We start from the raw sequence: 22,462 nt of genomic DNA, 5'->3' as shown, positions 1-22,462 counted from the left end.
GGGTCCCCAAGAGACCGATCCATCACCTGCCTCGAACTCTGATTCACCGTTTGATCTGTTTCAAAGAGGTACCCCATATCGCTCGCTCACGCCACAAGACGGAGAGTTGCATAAGCTGCTTCATATGGAAGGGACGGCCCTTGGGTAGATTAAAATCCTCAACTGAGTTACATGGAATGAGATGAGATGAGTTGAGATGAGAAGAAATGAGATGAGATCCGATCCGATCCACTTTTCGCAGTCAGCGGAGCGAGGGGATCTCAACTGTTCCCGCTTGCGATGCCAAATAGTAGTATTCAAGCTTCCTTAGACCTGCGACGCCAACGACTGCGATCCACCGAGGTAGTACGCAACGCAAAGTTTCATCTGGGCATCTCTCGTCATTGATCCCGTTGGTAGCAAGTCGAACAGGATCGACTCGACTCGACCCACATCGACAGTACGAGAGTAAACACATTCACGTTCCCTTCCATCGTTTCTATACCTGACCTTTGTCCCAGATTCCGTGCCGTGCCCTGGGTGAGAGGAACGTGACTACGTGAAGTTTTTTACCGTATGTTCCAGCGACCTGTTTTCCTCCTGTGAATGATCAGGGGGCGTGGATGGCGTATGCACGTGGCTTGCTTGCAAGGACGCAGTCAGCCAGCCAGTCAGTCAGTCAGTCCTGCCAACGACGCAGATCGACGTCGCTCTGTCCCGCATCCGATAACCGGGACCCGTCATAGGAAACAAGAACGACCACGCACATGACCGTGGCATTGCGACCTATCGGGTCTCACCGGAAACTTTTGCGCGGAACGGACAGCGGTCATTGCATCTCGTTATGCCCAGACCTTGACTTTGATTCGGCTTGGGGGAAAGGGGGAAAGGGGGAACGGAAGGGAAATCTTCGTCCCCATAGGACTGTGATGTCTCGGCTCCCAAATCCCAATGGCACTACTTAGCCCTGGTTTATGGTTTCTGCTTTCCAGAATCCTCGTCACGAGACGATCGTGCCTACCTACTTCTGCATGTTCCGTCCCGCAGAACAGATCATATTATCATCCATGTACTTTCTCTTGTACCCCGTGGGTCCCTCTGCTTCTTCCCCTTGCGCCGACGACCTTTTTTACGATGGATTAATAAAGAAATATGCCTTTTCCGACCGATACTTTGGCGAGAAACGCGAATGCCGAGATATGTCTCGCTCTGACATGCTGCTTCGTATAATCAGTCAATAAATATGTATTCACCATGCAAACGACGTCATCATAAAAAGGAGAAAAAAAAACCCCTCCAAGCTGCTGCTGCGGCTCGTTCGAGGCCCCAGACCGTGTCCCTTTTGCTTGATGGGGTGGGTCCCTGAGATACGTTGAAACCCTATTCAGTTCAGCTGAGCGTTCTGTTTCCGTTCGATCTGATGACTACGAATAATTGACTACTACCACTACCACTACTAACCACTCGTACAGTGACCAAAAGGGATGAAGGGTTGAATCGCGATACAGTCGGTAGATGACGAGCGGATGGAGTTCGTTGTTGTAACATATAAGGATAATACTATCACGTCACAGTGCCCTGCCAAGGTCACCCTACCGCAAAGTACATTGGTCGAATCGAACCACGACATCGTTGGGATACCTTATCATTCCAACTGAACGGAAGGGAAAGGTCAATCAATACGTCGCATCATTGAAATTGCCTGGAGGACCAATACAGAAAGAAATCGAAAATCGGATCACACCATCGCGGACGTGTCTCGAATCGCGCTTAGTATCTCTCGGTCCAAAGTCGAAATAGCTCTCTAGTTCTCGGAAGCAACCAGACATTGTTGGAAGAATCAACCCATGATGCGTCGATAACATTTCGTCCACCTGTACCCCACATCGTCATCATCACCTGGACAGTCATTCGTAGTCTCACCCAAACGAGCAGAGGAGAACCAACTGCGGAGGATCTCACCGCGCATCATTTGTACATCTCATCGACACGCATCGGTATCGGCCGTATCAACATCCCTTCGTCCTGCCTTACACCAAAGCTCACCCGACAGCTGGCACTTGTCCGTCCCCAAGCGACAAGCAAGGTACGGTGACAATACCACCCATAACTATCAGTATCGCTTCGACCCCCCTTTTTCAAGGTTCACATCCCATCAGCTGAGGGGAGCCCCAATCTCAATTGACGTGGGAGAGACAACCTTGTTTCTTTTGGTTCGCCCTCAGAAGCGAAAACCTCGTTCCTCGCGTTGCCGAGTTCTTCTCTTTCTTTCTGTTCGGATCCTGGTTATTGTTTGCTTGCTTGCTTGTCAGCAAAGGATACTGGTTCGATTTTTTGGGGGAGGGTTGTGTTCTTTTTTCTTCTTTCCGGTCGGTCTATCCGCTTGGCACATCTCACACAGACGGGTTTCTCCTTGGTTTCTCAGCTCGTTTCTGGGTCTTGGTCGGGTGGACTTGGTCAAAATCGCATCGTATATCGAATTCGACATCTTAAGCTTGGAAGAAGAAATCGTCCAATCGTCCAATCGTCCAATCGTCCAATCGACCCCCGACCGACGGCATTCATACACACAGTTCAGTCTCTCTTCTCCTTGTCAAAGCGATCGCAGGATACAATACCGCCGCTGGACGATTCAAGGAAAGGGTTGGTGACGACCGTCACGACTTGCATTGCATAGGTTGGGCTTGAAGGAAGTTATCATTGACCAGCTCCTCGATTCTTGCTTGTGAGTGATCTGCTTCGTCGCGCAGTGTACCCTACTTCTCAACGCCATGCCACTGGCCTCCACCCCTATCAAAGACCACGTCTCGACCTATTCTCTGATACCCCGCATTCGATCACCGCTCCCGTACCTGTCTCTTCCCCATCACACACAATTACACCCTTGTGCACCGACTTTCCAAGTCTGCTACATGACGTGCTCAGCCCCCATCTCGTCACTGCGGCTTTTATCTCAGTCGCAAACTAGATGTCTCACCTCGCCCTTTTGTCTCCCCTCATCGTCGTCATCGTCACTCACTGAATCGTCGCGGAAAAGGATTACATTCCTTCTTTCCGGACGGAATTGTGCTCTTGGTTCCTGAAATATCCTTAGATCGCAACTCTCGACCGACCTCATTTCCCCCCTTGTGTTTCAAGCCTCAGTGTTGACTACTTACCCCTTGGAACGCACAGCAGTCTACTCGCTTCCGCCTGCAAATCCCCCGACATCACCAAAGCCTGGCGAACCGTCAACATTCTCGCTCTCGTCCTGCAACCATCACACCTTTGACAGGTTCGGCTCTCGGCGTTGAACCCTGATCACACGCCAGATCTCCTCGGACTCCTCGGCTGCTGAGCGGCCGATCACTCGAAGAGGACATAATAATATCCTTACCGGCCTGCCGCTTACCGGCGATCAGTGTGAGTCATTTTCTCTCCTTTGTCCCTTTTGGCTCTCCACCCCACTTGGCCCTTCTCTCTCCGTCGCACGACTCTGGATGAGGCGTCAAAGCAGGTCGACCATGCAGGCGAGATTCAATTGCTCCGCTTCACTTTCTCGGCTATCTATTGTTCGAGCCTTAGCGCTTGCTTCCCCCCTTACAGCTGGCTCCGCCCGTCTCTTGGCATTGACCATTCGAGGGAAATGGAGTCGCAAGGTTGGCCGGCAAAAGGACAGATCTTCATCCTTGCCTTGATCCGCCGATATCCCTCTCTATTCACGCTGATCTCGCCCTCGGATGCTGTGTGGACGGAGCGTTGCCAAGTTGCCTTTTTTTGCCGAGGATCTGTCCATTCTATCCTTCGCCTAAACCTTTTTAATTGTCATAGTTGTCGTTGTTATCTCACCTCTTCACGGTCACAACAATATAAAATCCAATTGGACACAAGCTGACAACGCTGCCTTGATCCCCTCCGGTCTCTGTCTTCTTGTTTTATCTACTTCAACCTCACATAACAATATTTACTGTCAACTTGTTGTCCATTTCTAACGGGTCATCACGACTACCATTCCCAACGACCGAAACATACGCCGATATTTCTTGGACTTGTCGTCATCAGGCAGTTCCATTATTCTCCCTTTCAGCTCAAGCTCTTTTTTCGGCTCATTCGCTTCACTACTATTCTCCATCGAGCTACCAATTCTGCCGTACACAAGTAACGTCTGCCTGCAAATATCTCGACTCAAACATCTCGTCCTACAAAGTCGATCCTCATGAAATACCGAAGAGGTTGGGAAAGACAGGTCAGTAAAGTACATCCGAGTTTGGCCCTCTGTTCACTGATGCCCCATTCCGCAACAGTTGGACATCATGGATATGGACATGGACACCGCTTGGTGTCTGACCTGCTCCAAGCAGACTGTAAGTCATCTACCTTACGCAATCGTTCTTCCTGCCTCACTGACCTTATATGACAGCATGACCCACGCAATCCCTACTGCAGCGAGGAGTGTCGCTTGCAAGACACGTCACCCATGACGCCTTCTTCTGGCCAGGTCCAAATTACATCCCCGATTCCTTATGGGTTGATCCCCATGCAGCAGCCCTCTACACACTCCGGCAATCCTACCCCGAAAGCGGGCAATTCGCCCAGACTCCGACCCTCCGTGACTCCATTGATTCCCGTGCTTCCTCTCGGGGAGTCGTCGACCCAACACAGCCGTCGCGACCGTCGTGCTTTCTCCTTTCCTGCCGAACATTCCATCACTCCTGTCCCATTTACACGCAACAGTTCTCGACGTCAAACTCAGGGGACTGATACGTTGCAGTTCATTCGAAAGGCCAATCCGATAGCCGTCAGCTCTTTGACATCGCCCAATGTTGGAGGCATAAGCCAAACTCGTACGAAAGGCTTCAACAAATTGTCGAAGACAACTGGAGCCAATACGCCTGTGGTGACGGACTCGGTGTTTTGCTCTACTTCTGAGAGCAGTGACAACGAGGGTCTGGGCTTGCAATTCGGTGCGCCGATCAAGAAATCACCGCAAATTCAATCTGGACAAGCCACCGTGCGACCTGCGCATTTGACACATCGTACGAGTCTGGTCAACGCATTCACTTTGGGAGCTCCTTCGTTACAGACTTCACAGTCATCACCACTGCCTACCACTCGTCCTCAAATTTTTGGTCGCAAATCCCCTAGTCCGGTCGCTGCCATGATCGCTTCGTCTGCTTCTTCAAAGAGCCGCGACGATATAGTCAGCTGGCTGAACGAGGTGAAACGGCTACCTGGAGATGACTCGTTTGAAAGAACCCTTAGGCCACGAGGTCGATCACGCACAAGACGAGAGGTGTTGGCGGACCTGTCCCCTCCTGATCAAGATCTTCATGACGAGCAAGAAGGAGAGGGAGGCATCTTCGGGACGACACCCAAGGGAAGAATCGGCTCCGCCATCGCCGGTCTCAGTAACCTCAGTAACTTCAGAGTTGGTCCTATCGTCAAAGCTCTTACGAGCGTTACCTCCCCCTCTTCAATCAGCAACCGGCCCAACCTCAGAGACAGGGCACCGGTCGGTCTCGGGCTGCAGCCCGTTCCTGTGCCTACTGAACCGTCCCAGATAGCTGGGACTGTCGCCTTCGCTGAAGAAAGCGACTCGACACCCCTGGCTCACATGGGTAACGCCACTCCGACCTTGTCCACGGTGTCCTTCTCTGAGGTCGTGGATCCCCTCACGGACAACGGCGAGCACATTGAATTCATGACCGATGACTTATCGGCAACTGGGTCCTCGATGTTCGCTCGTCCGACGTCTATGTCTTCTTACACTGGCAAGGCAGCTGCAAACCTTGCGACCTCGACAAATAAGGCCAGGCGTCAAACACCACTTCCTCTTCGACCTATCACGACCACCGCTTCCGCGATCTGGAATCTCTCGAACTATCTTCGCTCTTTCTCACCTTTCTCTATCTCGTCCGTTATTGGACCATATGCTCCAACTGCCGCCACAGAAGATGCACAACGGGAGACTATGGGAACAAATCAATCCTCACCGGTCAAGCAGCTGAGTCCTGAAACTTTACCTGCCCCTATGCCTGCCGTCGCACGACCCGTCACTCCTGGACAAGACACTTCCCTTGATCTGCAAATGGTCAGGAGTCTGCCGATGAACATCATACTGCCTGTCGGTGCCGAGAATGCGAATGAGGAGCGGTTGAGACAGAAGGAAGTCCAGCAGTGGCTGGAGCGGAACGTCTCTAGGAGTCGCTCGAGGGTGCAAAATGGTCGAGATACTTCCAGATCGCGATTGCGGTCCAGATCGAGGTCAAGAGTCGATTCACGAAGTGGGTCATACGACAAAACACATTCTCATTCCCGACATGGCAGGATGGTCTCGTACGATGCGGATGCGAGTGGGGAGGATGATGTCGTCCCCGGTGCCGGCGATGAGCGTCGTGGGAGAAGTAGGAGGGAAAAGGTGTTGAGAGCAGAATCGCACGAGAGGACTGAGAAACTCGCCTCAAGTGATGATGATGATGATGAAGACGACGACGACGACGTCAAGGGTCTCGTGGAGACAGTCAGGCGAGGAAGAGGAAGAGGTAGAAGGAGAGAGAGGACTGTCAGGGCGTAGAGAATTGATTTCTCGATTTTGTCGATTGATTTCTTGTTTGCTCTCCTACACACGCATGTTCGACTCACTTGGCAAGAGCCCGATTGCAAAACACATTGTCTCGCTTCCGTTGTAAAGTACAGTAAAAGTATCCTCATTACTCAATTATCAAGTCCTTGATGTTTTTGTGCCATTAGGGGGAGTAAGGTCAAGGAATCCGTAGCATAAGTAGGGATCGTCTTTAATGTACACGCAAGCGATATCCACTGAAAAGTAGGATGTGGGAATGGTTGATGGCGATCGTGTACATGGTATGAGAATGTATTGCATAGCAGTGCTTGACGAGTCACTGTGATTGGGCGATGGCCAATCCGATGAAGATCTCTGGTACGTTCGAGAGAAGCCTATTGATGATGACAATTGCGTTTTCTGGTCGCTGCTGCTTAAGATCCATACAGGCGAGAGAGAGAATGAGAGAGTGAATGAGAGAGAATGATTGACGATCAATGAGAACGAACATCCCAAAGAGGTAATTTATTCCCGGATTTGTTTGGTTCCCTCACCGACTAGTCAAAAGAGGACAGAGGTCCGGTACAGATGACTAAATATATTTATATATATATACCTCACTCTTCCTTCAACATCTTTTTCCTTTCCTCTCTCTTCTTTCCTTGTCATCCAGTACCGAATGTACATCTCGCCACTGATAAGACAGGCACTCTTTCAAAGTCCAGTTGTACCGAAACACGAAACAAGACAAACCATCACGCGGATCCTCAACATCGCCATGTCAGCTTCCACTTCCACTTCCACTTCCACTTCCACCTCCACCTCCACCTCCACAGAAACATCTCGTCAGGTCGTGAAAGCCGTCTATGCGAATGAGGTGGCTGAAGGAGCGGGAGCCAGAGTGAGGAGGAGTATCGGGTCACCTCAGTTGAGGAACTTGAGTCCGTTCTTGATGTGAGTAGAGATCCAACGAACAATTTCCCCCCTACTTTTCCCCGCCCCGACTCTTCTTTCTTCCCTCTTCTCTCCTCGACTGATCCTGTTTCTTTTCTGCTTCAGGCTCGACAACTTCACAGTCCAAAAAGGAGCTGGCTTTCCTGATCATCCGCACCGCGGGCAATCAACAATGACCTACTTGCTTTCTGGGTGAGTTCAGCGCTGAACAGAGGCTGCGAGACGAAAGAAGGGACTAACTTGTCCGGGCAGGATGTTCCAACATGAAGATTTCCTGGGAAATCGAGGATTGTAAGCCATTGCAGATTTCCTTGGGTCTGTTTGCGGAGTCTGGCTGCTGTCTGACACTTGTTCTGTTCTTGTGTCTGTTTCAGGCTCGAGCCAGGAGACGTGCAATGGATGGAGGCAGGCAAAGGTATCATGCACGCTGAGATGCCTTATTTCGACCCCGATCCGAAGAAAGCGGTGCCTGCATACGGTCTGCAGCTGTGGATTGACCTACCAAAGGAGAAGAAGTTCATGGAGCCCAACTACCAAGAGAAGAAGGCGAAGGAGTGAGTGATTCTCGGTCGTGCGCTATTCTTCTTTGTCTTAAACGTGCTCACGCGCGCCTGTTCACCTAATTTAAGCATCACGACCATTCATCCCAAGGACGGCGTGGAGATCACCGTCATCTCTGGTATCTCGCATGGCGCCGAAGGGTTTGTGAGGCCGGTCGCCGGATGCTGGTATCTCGACTTCAAGCTGCAGAAATCTGGCGCAAGCGTCTTCCAAGCCCTTCCAGAAGGATGGACCGCGTTTGTTTACAGTGAGCCATCTCTCACAGCCCTCGCGCACTGATTGCGTTAGGTGTGTACTGATCGTCAATGCTCTTCGACCGCAGTCATTACCGGGAGACTTCAGATTGGTCCCCGTCCCGCCATCCACGAAAAGTTCAACACCCTCGTTCTGTCTGCTGAAAGTGGCGAAAACGGAGTCACACTCACCCGACCTGAATCAGCGACCGACGAGGAGACTCGGTTCGTTCTGGTCGCCGGTCAGCCGCTCGACCAGAATGTGGTTCAGTACGGACCGTTCGTGGTGAACACTCAGAGACAGGCGATGGAGGCAGTCACAGATTTTAGGATGGGCAGGAACGGATTTGAGAGGGCTGTAGGCTGGGAGAGTGAGATTGGAAAGGTATGATCGAGTTGATTGTTACAGTGTCAATCATGCATGTTACGTTTTCTGAGGTGTATTTATAGCTGGAAGTTTCTCGTTCTTCCTAGGATAGCTGGGATACACACAAATAACGGTTGTTGGAAGGAAACTGCTGGACAAACAATTTGTAAGTGATAAGAATGATAGTGAGGTGAATGTAAGTGTGACAGCGGACAGATGAGAATTGAGTGAGAACGGGACGGGTAAAGCTGCTTGTTTACCCCCTGGTTAAGGTTAACATTCTTTCAAGAAGCAATGACGCCAGTCGACAAGTGCCTCATCTTTCATCATGCTCTATGATCAGGTCCAGGTCTCACTTGTTGTCTCGCCACATAGTGTCAATTCCGACATTCTCCAATAGGCTAAAGTGGCCCGACCATGGTCAAGACTTCCCAAGCATATCAACACCCAGAGCCATATGTTGGAGCTGGTCAGAGGTATGCGTCCTTTGTACGAGGCGTCGAGGAAGCCAACCGTTGAGTCGATCTTGTCTATGACACCTCACCTGAGCAGTTACAGGTGTTGGCAGAGACAAGGCCTCACACCCGATTGTGGTAATAGTAATTAATTGCCGCCGAGGAACAGGAGAGCGCCTCTGATCCGTAAGTGACGAGGACAAGGCTCTGGGTGGCGGGGCAACCCGTGCTCTCTCTCTCTCTTCTTATGCGCACCGAATACGTTGGGTGACATCTAGACATCACTATCGTCTCTGATCACCGATTCGTTCTTGCGTCAGTCCATCTGCCCAGAGTGAGCACATGTGAGTATGACGACGTTAGTGTTTACCTCTCAAGCTGACCGTCTCTGGTTATTGCAGGTTCGCTTCACCAGGAGGCCTTGGTCAGCAAGCAGTGCGGTGAGCCAGCAGAGACTGACTGTGAATTCAACAATGACCATCACCGTACACAAAGCGATGACGTGGAATATCCCGTTTGCGACCTCCACCTTCAGTACTTCTCCCTCGTTCAACCCTTTTACACGCAGCTCGAACATCATCGACGCATCAACAGCTCTGGACCACACGGTGAGCAAGAGCAATTCATCCCGCCTTTTTTAGCTCTTGCCATAATCCACGTTCAACCGGTATCGTCATATCGGTTCGTCCTCCCTTCCCGAAAATGTCTCAATAATTCCGAACTATGCGTTTCGTCAACTTTCGAGCAGCCGTCGCTTGCCCATCAACGGTATGCCATCGTTCGACCACTAGCTTCAGCTTGATCTTGGGGAAGAGCTTCACGACTTCAACCGCAAAGCTCCAGAGCGGCGTCAAGAAAAAGCCGGTCAAGACTACAGGACGACTATCCGACTTGCCTAGCGTCAAATTAGACAAGGAAGGGCAGCCAGTCAAGCCTTTGGAGGCTTGGACAGAGACTATCATACCAACCAAGGCATCGGCGAGACGCGGGCAATCAAGGAGCACACCTCCAGTACCTGTCACGCTAGCCAACGACCACCCGGCACATTTGGAGGAGAAAATTGGAGCCGATGATCCGTCTAGGAACGAGCAAGATGATCTACGACAGGCTATTGAAGCTGGAATCATTCCTAATACTCCGCTTGCTCGAGAGGTGTACCTGAACTGGAAGCGGTTCCCAGATTGTATATTGCTCACTCGGGTTGGGAAGTTCTATGAGGTCAGTTCGGCAATCTTCTGAAAATGTCCAAGGTATACCTGATCACTCATTCATACTTCTCCATCAGTCATACTTCGAGCCAGCTCGCCAACTTGCATCCATACTATCAATCAAACTCGCCTTCAAGAGATATGGAGAAGGACTTTTTCCCTTTGCCGGTTTCCCCGTCGTTCGACTAGACAAGTACCTCAAGATCCTGGTCCAGGATCTGGGACACACGGTCGTGCTTGTGGAAGAGTATGATACCGAAGGGTCGGTGGCACACACCGGCAAGAAGCTTGTTGGACCGGTCGGGCCAAAGGAGAGGAGGGTGTACAGGGTCGTCACCCCTGGTACGATGGTAGATGAAGGGTGGCTCAATAATGACGAGAGTCGGTACCTGCTCGCAATTGCGATCGTTAGGCCGCAGAGATCGGATAGGAAATATCAAGGTAACGAGCCCGAAGACGGAACCCTCGGACTTTCGCTGGCCTACACAGACGCATCAACGGGTGAATTTTTCACCAAAGATACCACCTTAGCTCAGATGGAAGACGAATTAGCTCGCATAGCTCCGCGCGAAGTTGTGCTCGATCAATCTTTGAAGCAAGAATGGCAAGAACAGGCAGCGGATACTCTGGCCAGAACGCAAACCACCTCTCCTCTGACCAATCTCTTCTCCCTCCTACAAGTAGTAGGCGTTCACGTATCTTTCGCCGATCCATATCAGTCTCCCGCTCTGTTATCAAATCCTGGGCCTTTGGTTGAGATCCCTCATCCCGACTTGAATGCAGAAAGTATGGCCATCGCTCTACTCCGGCATCATCTTCAGTACGCTCTGCGAGAATCAATGCCGGCAATGTCGGAGCCAAATCGACAACTCAGTTCAGCATACATGCAAATTGACGCACCCACTCTTCAAGCACTAGAGATTAGACATGCACTCCGTCCTGGCGGTCTGACAGCTACAGGCGACAATCGATCTATTTCGCCGATCTCTACCCGAGGAACGTTATTATCGGTCGTTTCAAAGACGGTCACATCGTCGGGTCACCGCCTGCTTATCCGTACACTTACTGGTCCATCAACTTCCTTGGCCGTCATAAATGCTCGACTCACATTGGTGCAAGCATTTGTCGACAGAGACGAGCTGAGAGGTGAACTGCGTGATGCGTTGCAAGATATGGAGGACGTCATGCGTATCATCCAACGATTTCGAGGACAGAGGGGAGATGGGAGGGATATTTGGGATGTAGGACGGTGGACCCGGACTGTCCATCGATTGCTCGAAAGTGTAAAGGAGGAACTCCGGCTTCATCAACGAGTGTCATCGACTTCATCTCACCTGCTGCACGAGGGCGTCATTCGGTTGATAGAGTTCGTAGAGTCTTTCAGGCCTCTGCTTGGACTGGCAGACAAAATTGAAGGGTCTATTGACGAAACAGCTATCTTATACGGCTCTGCCGGGTACGAATCTGAAAGCGAGGACGAGGCAGAAGGACAGTATATGGCAGGAGACGAGCTATTAGCGAATGCGGAGACCGATGCCAAGGAAACCAAAAAAGAACGAGCGGCAAGGGAGAGGCAGGAGAAAGAGGATTCAGCATGGTGGATCCTACCAAGGTGATTTAGTCTCATCTCCATCTGAAGCTCGATGATTTAAGTGGCATTTCAGTTTCTCCAGCGAACTTCAAAATCGACATGATGAGCTTGCTGCTCTGAAGGAACAAAGAATGAAGCTGCAATCGGACTTGATTAAGCGTTTTGGTGAGTAACGTGGGAGCCACCAATATTTCAGGCAGGAGGACGACATGATTGACGACTCAACGTCTCGTTTGAAGGCACGGATTCTCTCACATTGGAGAAGGGCATGAGATATGGATACCACGTCCAGATGAACAAGAATGACGCCGAGAAAGTCACCAAAGCAAGATCACTAGACAGTATCGGTGGGACCAAGGGGAAGACAGCCTATTTTGCCTTTGGTGTGAGTGACCCCAACCCACGAGGGTAACAACACTGATGAAATGTCGGGTCCCAAGCCATGGTCAGCACTTGGCGCAAAAACGGAGATCGCGGTTGAAACGCTTGCGAACGCTCAACGCCGCGCATCCCGGGACTTGCGGGATCTAGTCGTCGAGCATGCTCAAACTATACAGTGGAATGCGGAGCTGGTTGACGAACTGGATCTAAGCATGAGTTTCGCTCAGAATGCGGTGGAGATGAACTGGGTCAGACCTATTCTTGACGATTCGTAAGTCACGTATACTTCAGACCCGCATCCCCTGTACGGCTGCTTTGCTCAGCATTATATCGGTTGGCGCGATGAACAGAAATGGACTGCACATCCAAGCCGGACGGCACCCTTCTGTCGAATCGTCTCTACTCTCCTCATCTCGTCTCTTTACACCGAACTCGACGCACATGACTCCGTCCTCCCAACTACATATTATAACGGGGCCCAATCAAGGCGGCAAATCGACGCTTTTGCGGCAAACGGCAGTGATCGCAATTTTGGCACAGAGTGGGAGCTTCGTACCGGCCGAGAAGGCGGAGATGGGAGTGGTCGACAGGGTGTTCAGCAGAGTTGGAGCGCGAGATGACCTTTGGAGAGATAGGAGCACCTTCATGTTAGAGATGGTCGAGTGAGTTGTCGCCATTTTCTATCCACAAGTCCATCATCACTGACGCGTTTGATTCCACAGGACTGCAGGCATTTTGAAACATGCCACGAATAAGAGCTTGATCATAATGGACGAGTCAGTTCTCCTTTGTCCTTCCTGGTCGAAATGACGTCCCCCATAAACTAAAGTGGTTGCTAATGCCATCGTACGTACAGAATCGGGAGAGGAACGACACTTCAAGCAGGAATCTCAATAGCATACGCAACGTTAGATCACATTTTACGACACATAGGTTGTAGAACACTATTCGCAACGCATTATCACGAATTAGGAACGATGTTAGGATATCATGATGGTAAGAAGAGCAAGCAAGTGGGGAATGGAGGAGAATCGGCTGCAGGGAGAGATGGTGTGGTCTTCTGGTGCACAGACGTCGATGAGGTCGTGGGTCGTGATTGGTCTCATCCTGTAGTTCAACGGTGCTTACTGTGTGAACTGTTAGGACGGCGCGTTTTCGTATTCGTACAGACTTCGTCCAGGCATCAATCACGACTCGCATGCCATCGTAAGTCGATTTCTATGTGAATTCAGGGATCGTAGTAGAAAAATGGGTGCTGATTTTCTCGCAGAAAGCCGCACGGTTGGCTGGGATGCCTGAAACGTTCTTGCAGGTCGCGGAAGATACACTTTCTAGACTACAATCGACCGGGAAGTATGATTTTGTACCAAGTCATTCTCGCCTTTTGACAGAGGAATTTCAAAGCGATCAAGAAAGCAAAAGGCAATCTAAACCCAATCTGTTCTAGCATCATATCTCGCATCACAGTATATCTATAGGTTACAACCTCACAACGGGAGATCGTCAACAAGATGCATTACAGTCCTCGCGTGTCGGTATGATAGCAAATGCCGATTTACCAAAGCCTCCTCTCAAGCAGATGCAGACAACCTCATCTCTTTCGATCGTCATAACATATACCCCAATCCACATCTGTTGTGGCAAACCGTTGGCTCTCCACAAAGGATTCCAATTCGCACAGACCATGTTCTACCAAACCTGACTGTTCACACGCGAGGTGATTTACCCGATGGACTTTAGCACTGCCATAGAGAGGGTGTCCGTGAGCATAGCTGTCGAGGCTAACGACAGGGAGGGATGCAAGTGAGGTGGAGACTGAGACTCACTTGACTAAGATCCTGATATAATCTTTCCTCCCGTCGTTACCTCTTTCTGGCTCTCCTGTAGTAGGATCAGGTTCCCAATTCCCCATATCGCAAGCGATTCTCTCGAACGTGAGACGAGCTCCAAAAGGTACGATCTGGGACAGGATGTAGGTGCGTTTCAGAGGGACTTGATCCAGTTGTAATGGGCGATGTTGCTACGACGGGAGAGGACGACGCCAGGTCAGCGGCGGCTGCGAGGAGATCAGATGAAAATCGAACAAATGACACACCTTCATCACACCCATAGCAGCGAGGATCTCCAAGATCTCATTATCGTGTCCAAAGTCCTGTGATGTGATGGCAAGTTGGTCAAAATTCATCGATCGAAGTGTTTGACCACAATGAGGAAGACACACCACAAAGAATCGCTTCTTGCCACGAGGGAAAGTCCCCTCGTCGCTATCCAGTGTCCGATTGACGATAGTCGAGTCAATTGGCTGCGAATCTGTCAGACGAGCGATCACCTCATTGATGTATCCTGCCTTGAGGCAGATCAGCTCTACTTGTCGAGAGGGAGTCATCGTGGGAAGGATTGAAATTCGAAAGACATGGATGTGTGGACCGGATCCACTCACTCCCATCGTTGGACCATATGTCTGACATCGGTCATAGCACATCGTCAGCTAATGTTTGTCAGAATGACACCAAGAAGACCCTGCTCACACTACCCTCTCCCACCTCGTAGTATCTCTTGAGCTCCTTCCCATAACCCAAAATCTCCCACTCATCCTGCCCGAAAACGCCACACCACTTTGACCAGCCGTTCCAATCCGCTCCTCTCGCCTGACTATCGTATCCGCACATATCAGCAAGGCACACCAAGTCCTCGACTTCGAGCAAAGGTCGTGGCCGAAGGACCGTGTTCAGTCGATTCAAGGCGCTTTCGAGTAGAGGATTGAGCGATTTTTGAGCTTCTTCACCGGGAGATGGAGACAGAGACTCGAAAGCTGGACAGGAGTGGACAGAGAGTGTGTTGTTGAATGACTGTCATATGTCTCTCCCAGTCAGCTCGTTGACAGTGATGATTCCGTCTGATTTCTACTGGGTAAGTGGGAAAAGGTTTACAGTACTTACCGGATCCTCTGGAACTACCACATCTGCGGTCGGCAGTTTGATTCTGTCCTTCAACTTGAATCGTTCACCTCGGAAACCCTTATAAAGATATACCTCTCTGTCTCAGTTCCTTGCACGTTATGATTGTGTAGAAGCGAGGAAACCAAGGATGATAGGACCAAACTCACCTCTAGCCAGTATCCTGCTGTTTCGACAATCCGTCCACCACCTGAAGAGCGTATAAATGACCCCTCAGTCGTTTTTAGGAAGGATCTGTACGTCCTGGCAATATCTGCCCCAGATTTCCAAGCTCTGCATTGCTTGTTGAATCAGCTAGACTCTCCAGCCAGTCAAGCGCATCTGCTCGACGTCCTTCTTCTTCTTCTTCTGATGAGACCTAGTCTGCACTCACGCCTTTCTACCTTGATCCATCAGTTGGTCGAACTTCCAATCTTTCATGTCCAGATCTGCCCTCGCGAGAAAAGCCAACTCGGCATGATGCCGTGGTATCTTCACCTCCCTGTCCCGTATCTTGCCCAGGGCTCGGGACATACATTCTCCAGCTGAATTGGTAGGATACCTAGCTGTGTGTCTGTGAAGCTGTTGACAGGTGATCAGTCCAAAATCAAAATCTGCATGGAAAATGAACGATATCGAAGCTCACCAGATTGACTTGATCCACCTCACATCCTCTCGGTAAACCTTCTTCTCCCCCTCCCTTGCCCATACTTCGATAAGGCGCATACGGTCCTTGACCTTTCCACCAACCTTCTTCCACACCCCTATCAACGCCTAATGCTCTGCATAACGGAGCAAAATAGCACTTCCCATACGAACTGATGTCCCAGGCAATCAGACCTGTTCCCAGTAGGAGCAGAGAGGCGACAAGAGCCGGGAGGAAATGAATGGATGGTCTGTAAGGTGATGATCGACGTCGTCGTCGTTGATCTATAAGGTTATGTAGTGGATGTGAAGTTTGGGACCGAGACTGGAACTGAGACGAGGGACCGGGAGATGCGGGTCGGGAAGGTTGTAGTAATGGTGTAGTACTCGTCGGTATTGCTGTGTAGTTGTTATTGGGCATATTGCTCGGTATGAAGTCAATGACAACCCGACATCACCTTCGCCAATCTTCTTGCTCGCTTCAAGACATGCGTTGTGACAGTCTTGGGGAAGAAGAAAAGAAGAAAGGAGATGGTCAGCCTGCACGTTTTGACTTTCGCACTCTTTCATTGCGGGGCACCTTCGAACATTGTTATCTCCAGACACCGTGTAGATAGATACTTCCCTGTGTCAAAAGCTGCAATGATATACCCAATCTCATGGTTATATATGTATGCTGGGTATCTATATCTACATCCGTAGGCATTCAACGCCCCGCTGCTCCACCTTCCATCCTCCAGACCTTGACCACCCCACTTCTATCCCCGCTGACTACACAACTCGAGAAAGACGTCTCCACCGTACCCAATCTGCAGATCGCGTCGTAGTGTGGTTTCAAAGGTTGTCTCTCTTTGTCGCGAGGAGGACCTTGACCGTGTCTGTGGACGTTGGGCAAAGAGTAGAATGTTGTCGGACCTCCTGATTGCGTCTGTACCTGCCTGCAGAACAGGTATAGTCAGCTGCCCGAATTAGACATGTTGCTAAACGCGGACTTACCTGAATGTGACATCCTTATCCGTCATGGAACCATACAAGACAAATCCTTCCTGCACTCTCACCAGATCCCAGTATCTCACTACTCGATCTTCCCCAGCACAAATCATCCAGCCCGGACCTCCAGCTCTTGTACCTTTCTCTTCGACTTCCGGAACGGACATGAGCATGTTCGATTCTTCCAAAGATCTAGGCAATGAGGCAAAGCTCTGACCTACAATCAGATCGAGCACAGTTTTAGGAGGGGTCGGCAAAGGTACAGTCGCGTTGAAGTCCTCTGCAGTTATAGTGGGAGAAGTTGCGTTGACCGCCGCTCCTCGAGCAAGCTCCGCGATCATTGACGCCTTGTTGGGAACAACTTCGACCGGTTCTTGCGGCGGTTCCGCGGTCTTGGCAGGCCTACTTGCGCGTACCTCATACACCTCCATCAGCCTGGAGGTCTCGATATCGTATACCTCCACAAGTGGGCTCGAATTATCCTCATTGGTGCCCGCTTTACCTCTGACGTATATTGAAGGTGCGAGGGAGACCATGATCCACCTTCCGCGCCCCCGCGAGGGATGTATGCGGCAACTCGTGACAGATCCCCCCGCCTTCCACGACTTCAACAGAAGCCCGAATCGTAAGTCCCAAAGACTGAGCACACCGGTTGATGTACCGACGACAAGCCAATGAGTCGAAGGGCAGAAGGACGTGATGACGCCTAGCTCCAAAGGATGTTGAAACCGTTGCGTAATCTCCATATTGCGGATATCAAGCGTAGCAATCACTGACGTTGAGGTAATAATGAGCAGGGAAGATTCTGCACGACACGAGGTGTTCATCAGCCCACAGGTCAATTTCATGGACCTCGAGTATACACTCACCTTGGAGATGCGAGACAAATCGCACAAAACCATCGGCACCCCGAGCTCTCCAAGTCCTGATACATTCCACCTTCCCGTATCTTACGGATCCTCCACTATTGCTCACATGGACCCTGAGCACATGCAATTGTCCATCCTCTGCAGCAGCAGCAAGACAATGTGTGTTTTCGATTCTGCACATGCTTGCCACCGGCGCATCCATTTTGTACGAGAGCCGTGGCTTGGTGGTCACACTTCTTTCTAGTCTTGCACTGTCCCAGACCAGTATTTGAGTGTCCTCTGACGAAGTCGCAAAGAATAGACTGTCGGGGGAAGTAACTATTGCGGTGATGGCACCCACATGTTGAGTCAAATGAGCAATCATCGTCACTCCAAGAGGTGAAACCGAATTGGGCTTGATCCTTGGCACTCGTTTCCGATGACTCGCGGTAACTCGAGGTCCAAAGTCCAACAATGGTTCGCGATAATTCTCCAAATCAACCTGCTCCAAGAAAGCTCGTACTCCAGGATCATGACCTTCATACGAACTGCTGTAAGGCGTAATAGAACCTCTTGGAGTTCCGTTCGCGAATTGCGCATTGGCGTTTGGCGTCGTCCATCCCGAAAGAGGTTCAGCGTCGTGGATTGTTGTCGTGCCCAGCGCGTTCGTATGCGATGCGCCGACTGCCGGTGCTGCTTTCGATTCGACCCTCTTCCGTCCCGTCCGTGTCATAGCAGTGAAATCGATAGAGGCAGAGAGCCCCGACTCTGATGGACTGGCGTTAGCCTCTGAGGTTGTTGGCAGCGAAGAGTCGACCAAAGGCGTTTCGACCTTTGAAAGTGGTTCGAGAGTTGTCAATCTCTTTCGTATTTCGTCAAGCTGATTATCGACTGGACCGCGGTTGCTTTTGCTGGCAAAGGACGTACGACGACTCGTCGATGCATCGCCCAAGTGAGGTCGAAGTCGTCGCAGATCGGCTTTCGCGTCTACACCTACTGTGCGGGGGCTGATGAAGATGGTTTGAGGAGTAACACCTAGGTCGGTGAGGGAGACAGATTTGCCGGCAACTAATTCGGCCTCAGGCATGCCTGATTGCTCAGCATTTTCGCGCCTGGGGACATGTCAATGATATCATGCTCATAGTGGTGGCTACAGTCACTCACGCCCTTGTACCATATGCTTGTTTCACGATGAACTCCTTCATTGCTTCGATCTTCCTTTCATCCTTGGCCGAGATACCCTTCTCGCGAAGCGTTTGACTGCTGGTCATAAGATAAGTAACGTAAATGAGGCTAGAACGTTCAACATACCTCGCGCTGACCTGGTTTTGGGCAGACTTGACCAAAGTGGACTTTGTTGTGCCCTTGGCAGGTGTTGTATCCCAATAGCCCGTCGGTGTATTTTGCAAAGCGGCAAGCTTGGCGGCGACAAGTGTACCGCGGGAGAGCTATCGCGATTGTCAGCACAAATCTCTTATATATCTCTACTAAGACTCACGGGTGGTACAAGAACCGATAACAAGGACTCCTCGTTCAACTCCTTCACATCACTGTGTAGCAGAGCGCGTAGATTGGGGTAAATAATGCACCAAACATCTGTGGGCGGCAGATTCCGAGCAGCAGCAGCTACGAAGCCAACAGCGCCTATCAACAGTGTCAGCTAGAGCATCTCTCGGACGACTGTTCAACAAACCCTGCCGGACCCAGTTGTTGGGATGACAAAGAAATCCTCGAACTGCCGAGAAAACGTCCCACAGCTTCGGCTGAGAAAGTAAGGCCAGTGCTGTTAGGCTAGTCATTGAACCGATGACTCGAGCTACAACCGCTTCCTCGGGGTCTGAGCTATCGATCAGCTTACGCTTCGATCGCGCCGAAGATCCAGGTAGCTACTCACCTGCCAAAGCTTGCAACATTAATGGTAGCACATACTCCTCGATGGCTCGTACCCCGATGAACGCTCCGACCCCCACTATCCCATCAAAGAATGCGAGTCTCAACATCCAATCTCTGTCATTGAGGTATGTCATGATATGACTAAGCACGGTCTCGTTAGACTTTTGGCGACCGAAAAAGAGACAAAGATCCGAGATGGAGGCGAGCGTCGATCGTTTGACAGCGGGAGTGGGGTCTACCAGTAAGGTCGTGGCTTGTTCCTCGACCACCGACTGAATCTCCTGAAGCATCGCGTCATAACCGGGCTTGAATGACAAGAGATTAGCTTTCACAATGTTCAACTGCAACAAATCAGGTTTCGACGCACCTCAATGACACCAGAAGTCTCAGGTCCTGGTACACCGGAAGCCTTAGCCGCCTGGCTCATCTCGAGCATGTTCACCGCGGCGTCAGCTAGCCTCACGAGGCTCCGTGCATAGGTTGCGCGAACGAAGATGTCGGGATCGGTAGCCAGATGTCTCATCTGGGGCAGCAGGTATTCCGGAACAAACGTGGCGTTCTGGGGCGTGATGGAGTCTACCGATTCGACAACGATCACGAGTGTTCGACAAGCTTCTGCTCGGACAATGGCGACATCGTCCGACAAGAGCTCGACCACGAAGGGGACTATGCGATCGACTTTTTCTTCATCAAGCAGGAAAGGAACGAGGTTGAGGAAAAGTTGCAAACCGTGTAATCGAGATGACGGCCAGAGACAGTTACGAATCGATGAGGTAACGATGTTCAACAACAAAAGAGCTGGGCCATCTAAGCATGAACAAGATGCGAGTAAGCATCGTTGTAAAGATCCTTAACTATCTTCGCGTGTGACTCACCTTCGGTCGCACCTCTGTCGAGATGAACGGATATACTCTCCCACTCGTCGAGCAACCTATCAATCTTCATCCCAGATTGACCAGCCGAGCGCTGTAGGAATCCAGCATGTGCATTCGGGCCGGTGAGGCCTTCGCTCGTCTCAGACAACGAGGTGACATAGTCCTTGAGGAACGTGTAGAAGTATTCCGGAAAGATGGACTCTCTGTAGGTCGACAGAATGTGATCGAAGGAGGGTCGTTGGGCAGGATCCCTGGCTAACATCTGACTGATCATTTTCTGATCACGGGGAGCTTGGCAATCAGTCACAATGAAGCAGTTTGAAAGGCTGAAAATCGCAGACAAAGAGCGAGTCGGTTACTGTCACTCACTTTCACTTCTGGATCCTCGATGTTGTCCAGAATACCTTCCAGTCCTACACTTCCCTCCCGATACGCGTACAGCTCACTTAGATTGAAAACTGTTCTCCCATCAGTCCACATCTCCGCCGATACACATCCTGCACTGAAGACGTCCATCTCCTCTGTAACTCTGCCATCCCTCTTTCCCCAACTATCTCCCTCCACTCCGTTCCCCACACCCTGTCCCCGGGCTGCTGTCACCTTCTTCTTCTCCGCCGCAAGCTTCGAATCCGAAGTGTAGAACCGTTCAGGTGCGATGTAACATGTCCTACGGGAGGAGGTGTCGAAGAAGAAAGAGAAGTCGGATGGGTCATCAAGGGGTAAGAAAGTGGGTTTGAAAGATGATGAGAAGTCGGTCAAAAGAAGGGACAGATCCGAAGTGATTAGGATATTCTCGGATTTGACATCACCGTGAGCGACCTTCGCGGACAGACAAGATCAGCTTCATCCCCGTAATCATTCAATTGGAGGATCAAGGCGTTGGAGCTCACTTTTCTATTCCGAGCATCTCGAAGACAGGTCAAGAGCTGGAACGCTATCCACTTTTTCTCCACACTAGCAAGGTAAGGTTGGGTACTAACATAGACTTCTTATGAGCTTGTTGCCCATCGCATAGATATTTTGGACTAGACAGCTCACCTGACTCTGTCATACAGATTTGACCCGACCCATTGTCTGATTAGATAGCCTGCCTTTTCCGTCTCGACGAACGCTTGGTAAGTATTGACGCTAGCCAAGTCTACCAGATTGTCCCGTTCAGCTAGATATCAAATGGAGGTCAGTACGTGTCCGGTAGCATGACCGAAAGGTCTGAGTTTGAATGCGGAGGAGAAATGAAGACTGACTCTTCAGCCGTCTCTGAATCACACGCAGAGACATGGCGGAGTCGGGCTTGATGAAGATCTTGAGTACGATAGGACCATATTCATGTCTGGCCAAGATGGTCTTCAGGAACCGTGAGGATGATAAGCTGCAAGACATCGATGCTCGAGGTCAACTTCTGTTATGTCTCTCTGTCTCGATGGAAGATGATATAAGTATGCAAAAGGACATACCTCTTATCGTATGAGATATCGTTACCTAATTCGGCGACATATGAATCAAGAGCCGTTGAGCTATCAGATGTCAGCTTTTCCTTCTAGTAGGATGACTGGAACAGATCCGCTCACGCTCTGGCCATCGAAGAGATGTTCCCCATGCTGGATGATGATTCCTAGCAGCATGGGCTCTGCCTCTGCACACCAGTCAATATGGAGGACTGCGATTCGTTGTTTCTTGTATCGTTGACGAAGGAGAAGTAAAACTGAGATAACGCAACAAAAGTGAGAACAAGTATCCGGGGCCGCATGAACGAGTGGTGGCGATAGTCACGTGGCGGGCATCGATGAAGTAACGACATACATGTAAGGTTGTCTGATCTCGCTATTATAAGAGAACAGATGCATACATGTACGAACAGATCTAATTTACATTTGCTCCATCATAAGTGGTGTGGCGTGAGAATCGTGAACGGTTATGGTACGGTTATGGTAGACATATGGCAACATACGGTCATTGGTATTCCTCCCCCCAGAATCTTTCAAGCCAGGGCTTCTGCGACCACGAA

The 22,462-nt window shown here is 50.6% G+C and overlaps 5 protein-coding genes across 5 annotated transcripts; 3 read left to right on the top strand and 2 right to left on the bottom strand.

Annotated features, from left to right (window-relative positions):
- Positions 1–4,271: 4,271 nt before the first annotated feature.
- IAR55_006159 (uncharacterized protein) lies at positions 4,272–6,532 on the top strand (the record flags this gene model as incomplete). The annotated part of the gene is made up of 2 exons (XM_066949246.1): positions 4,272–4,322; positions 4,379–6,532. 2 exons carry the CDS (start codon positions 4,272–4,274, stop codon positions 6,530–6,532), a joined length of 2,205 nt encoding a protein of 734 aa, XP_066800254.1.
- A 766-nt stretch (positions 6,533–7,298) lies between these two features.
- IAR55_006158 (uncharacterized protein) lies at positions 7,299–8,659 on the top strand (the record flags this gene model as incomplete). The annotated part of the gene is made up of 6 exons (XM_066949245.1): positions 7,299–7,474; positions 7,580–7,666; positions 7,727–7,765; positions 7,849–8,028; positions 8,104–8,282; positions 8,358–8,659. 6 exons carry the CDS (start codon positions 7,299–7,301, stop codon positions 8,657–8,659), a joined length of 963 nt encoding a protein of 320 aa, XP_066800253.1.
- Positions 8,660–9,813: 1,154 nt separating this feature from the next.
- IAR55_006157 (uncharacterized protein) lies at positions 9,814–13,717 on the top strand (the record flags this gene model as incomplete). Its single annotated transcript, XM_066949244.1, has 10 exons — positions 9,814–10,308; positions 10,376–11,910; positions 11,963–12,054; positions 12,129–12,274; positions 12,330–12,541; positions 12,621–12,932; positions 12,993–13,046; positions 13,127–13,355; positions 13,414–13,476; positions 13,541–13,717. 10 exons carry the CDS (start codon positions 9,814–9,816, stop codon positions 13,715–13,717), a joined length of 3,315 nt encoding a protein of 1,104 aa, XP_066800252.1.
- Positions 13,718–13,861: 144 nt separating this feature from the next.
- On the bottom strand, positions 13,862–16,272 carry IAR55_006156 (uncharacterized protein; the record flags this gene model as incomplete). The annotated part of the gene is made up of 10 exons (XM_066949243.1): positions 13,862–14,012; positions 14,097–14,290; positions 14,366–14,422; positions 14,492–14,617; positions 14,711–14,731; positions 14,799–15,119; positions 15,210–15,287; positions 15,377–15,500; positions 15,601–15,788; positions 15,853–16,272. 10 exons carry the CDS (start codon positions 16,270–16,272, stop codon positions 13,862–13,864), a joined length of 1,680 nt encoding a protein of 559 aa, XP_066800251.1.
- A 285-nt stretch (positions 16,273–16,557) lies between these two features.
- Positions 16,558–22,054, bottom strand: IAR55_006155 (uncharacterized protein; the record flags this gene model as incomplete). The annotated part of the gene is made up of 16 exons (XM_066949242.1): positions 16,558–16,789; positions 16,848–17,646; positions 17,711–18,801; positions 18,854–18,949; positions 19,001–19,137; positions 19,188–19,333; positions 19,383–19,526; positions 19,584–19,887; positions 19,950–20,389; positions 20,458–20,734; positions 20,827–21,276; positions 21,348–21,432; positions 21,496–21,616; positions 21,702–21,826; positions 21,912–21,971; positions 22,026–22,054. 16 exons carry the CDS (start codon positions 22,052–22,054, stop codon positions 16,558–16,560), a joined length of 4,536 nt encoding a protein of 1,511 aa, XP_066800250.1.
- Between the last annotated feature and the right edge of the window lie 408 nt (positions 22,055–22,462).

Source organism: Kwoniella newhampshirensis, chromosome 13, assembly GCF_039105145.1.
Source record: "Kwoniella newhampshirensis strain CBS 13917 chromosome 13, whole genome shotgun sequence".
Classification (NCBI taxonomy): domain Eukaryota; kingdom Fungi; phylum Basidiomycota; class Tremellomycetes; order Tremellales; family Cryptococcaceae; genus Kwoniella; species Kwoniella newhampshirensis.
This window is presented reverse-complemented; position numbering and strand designations above follow the sequence as displayed.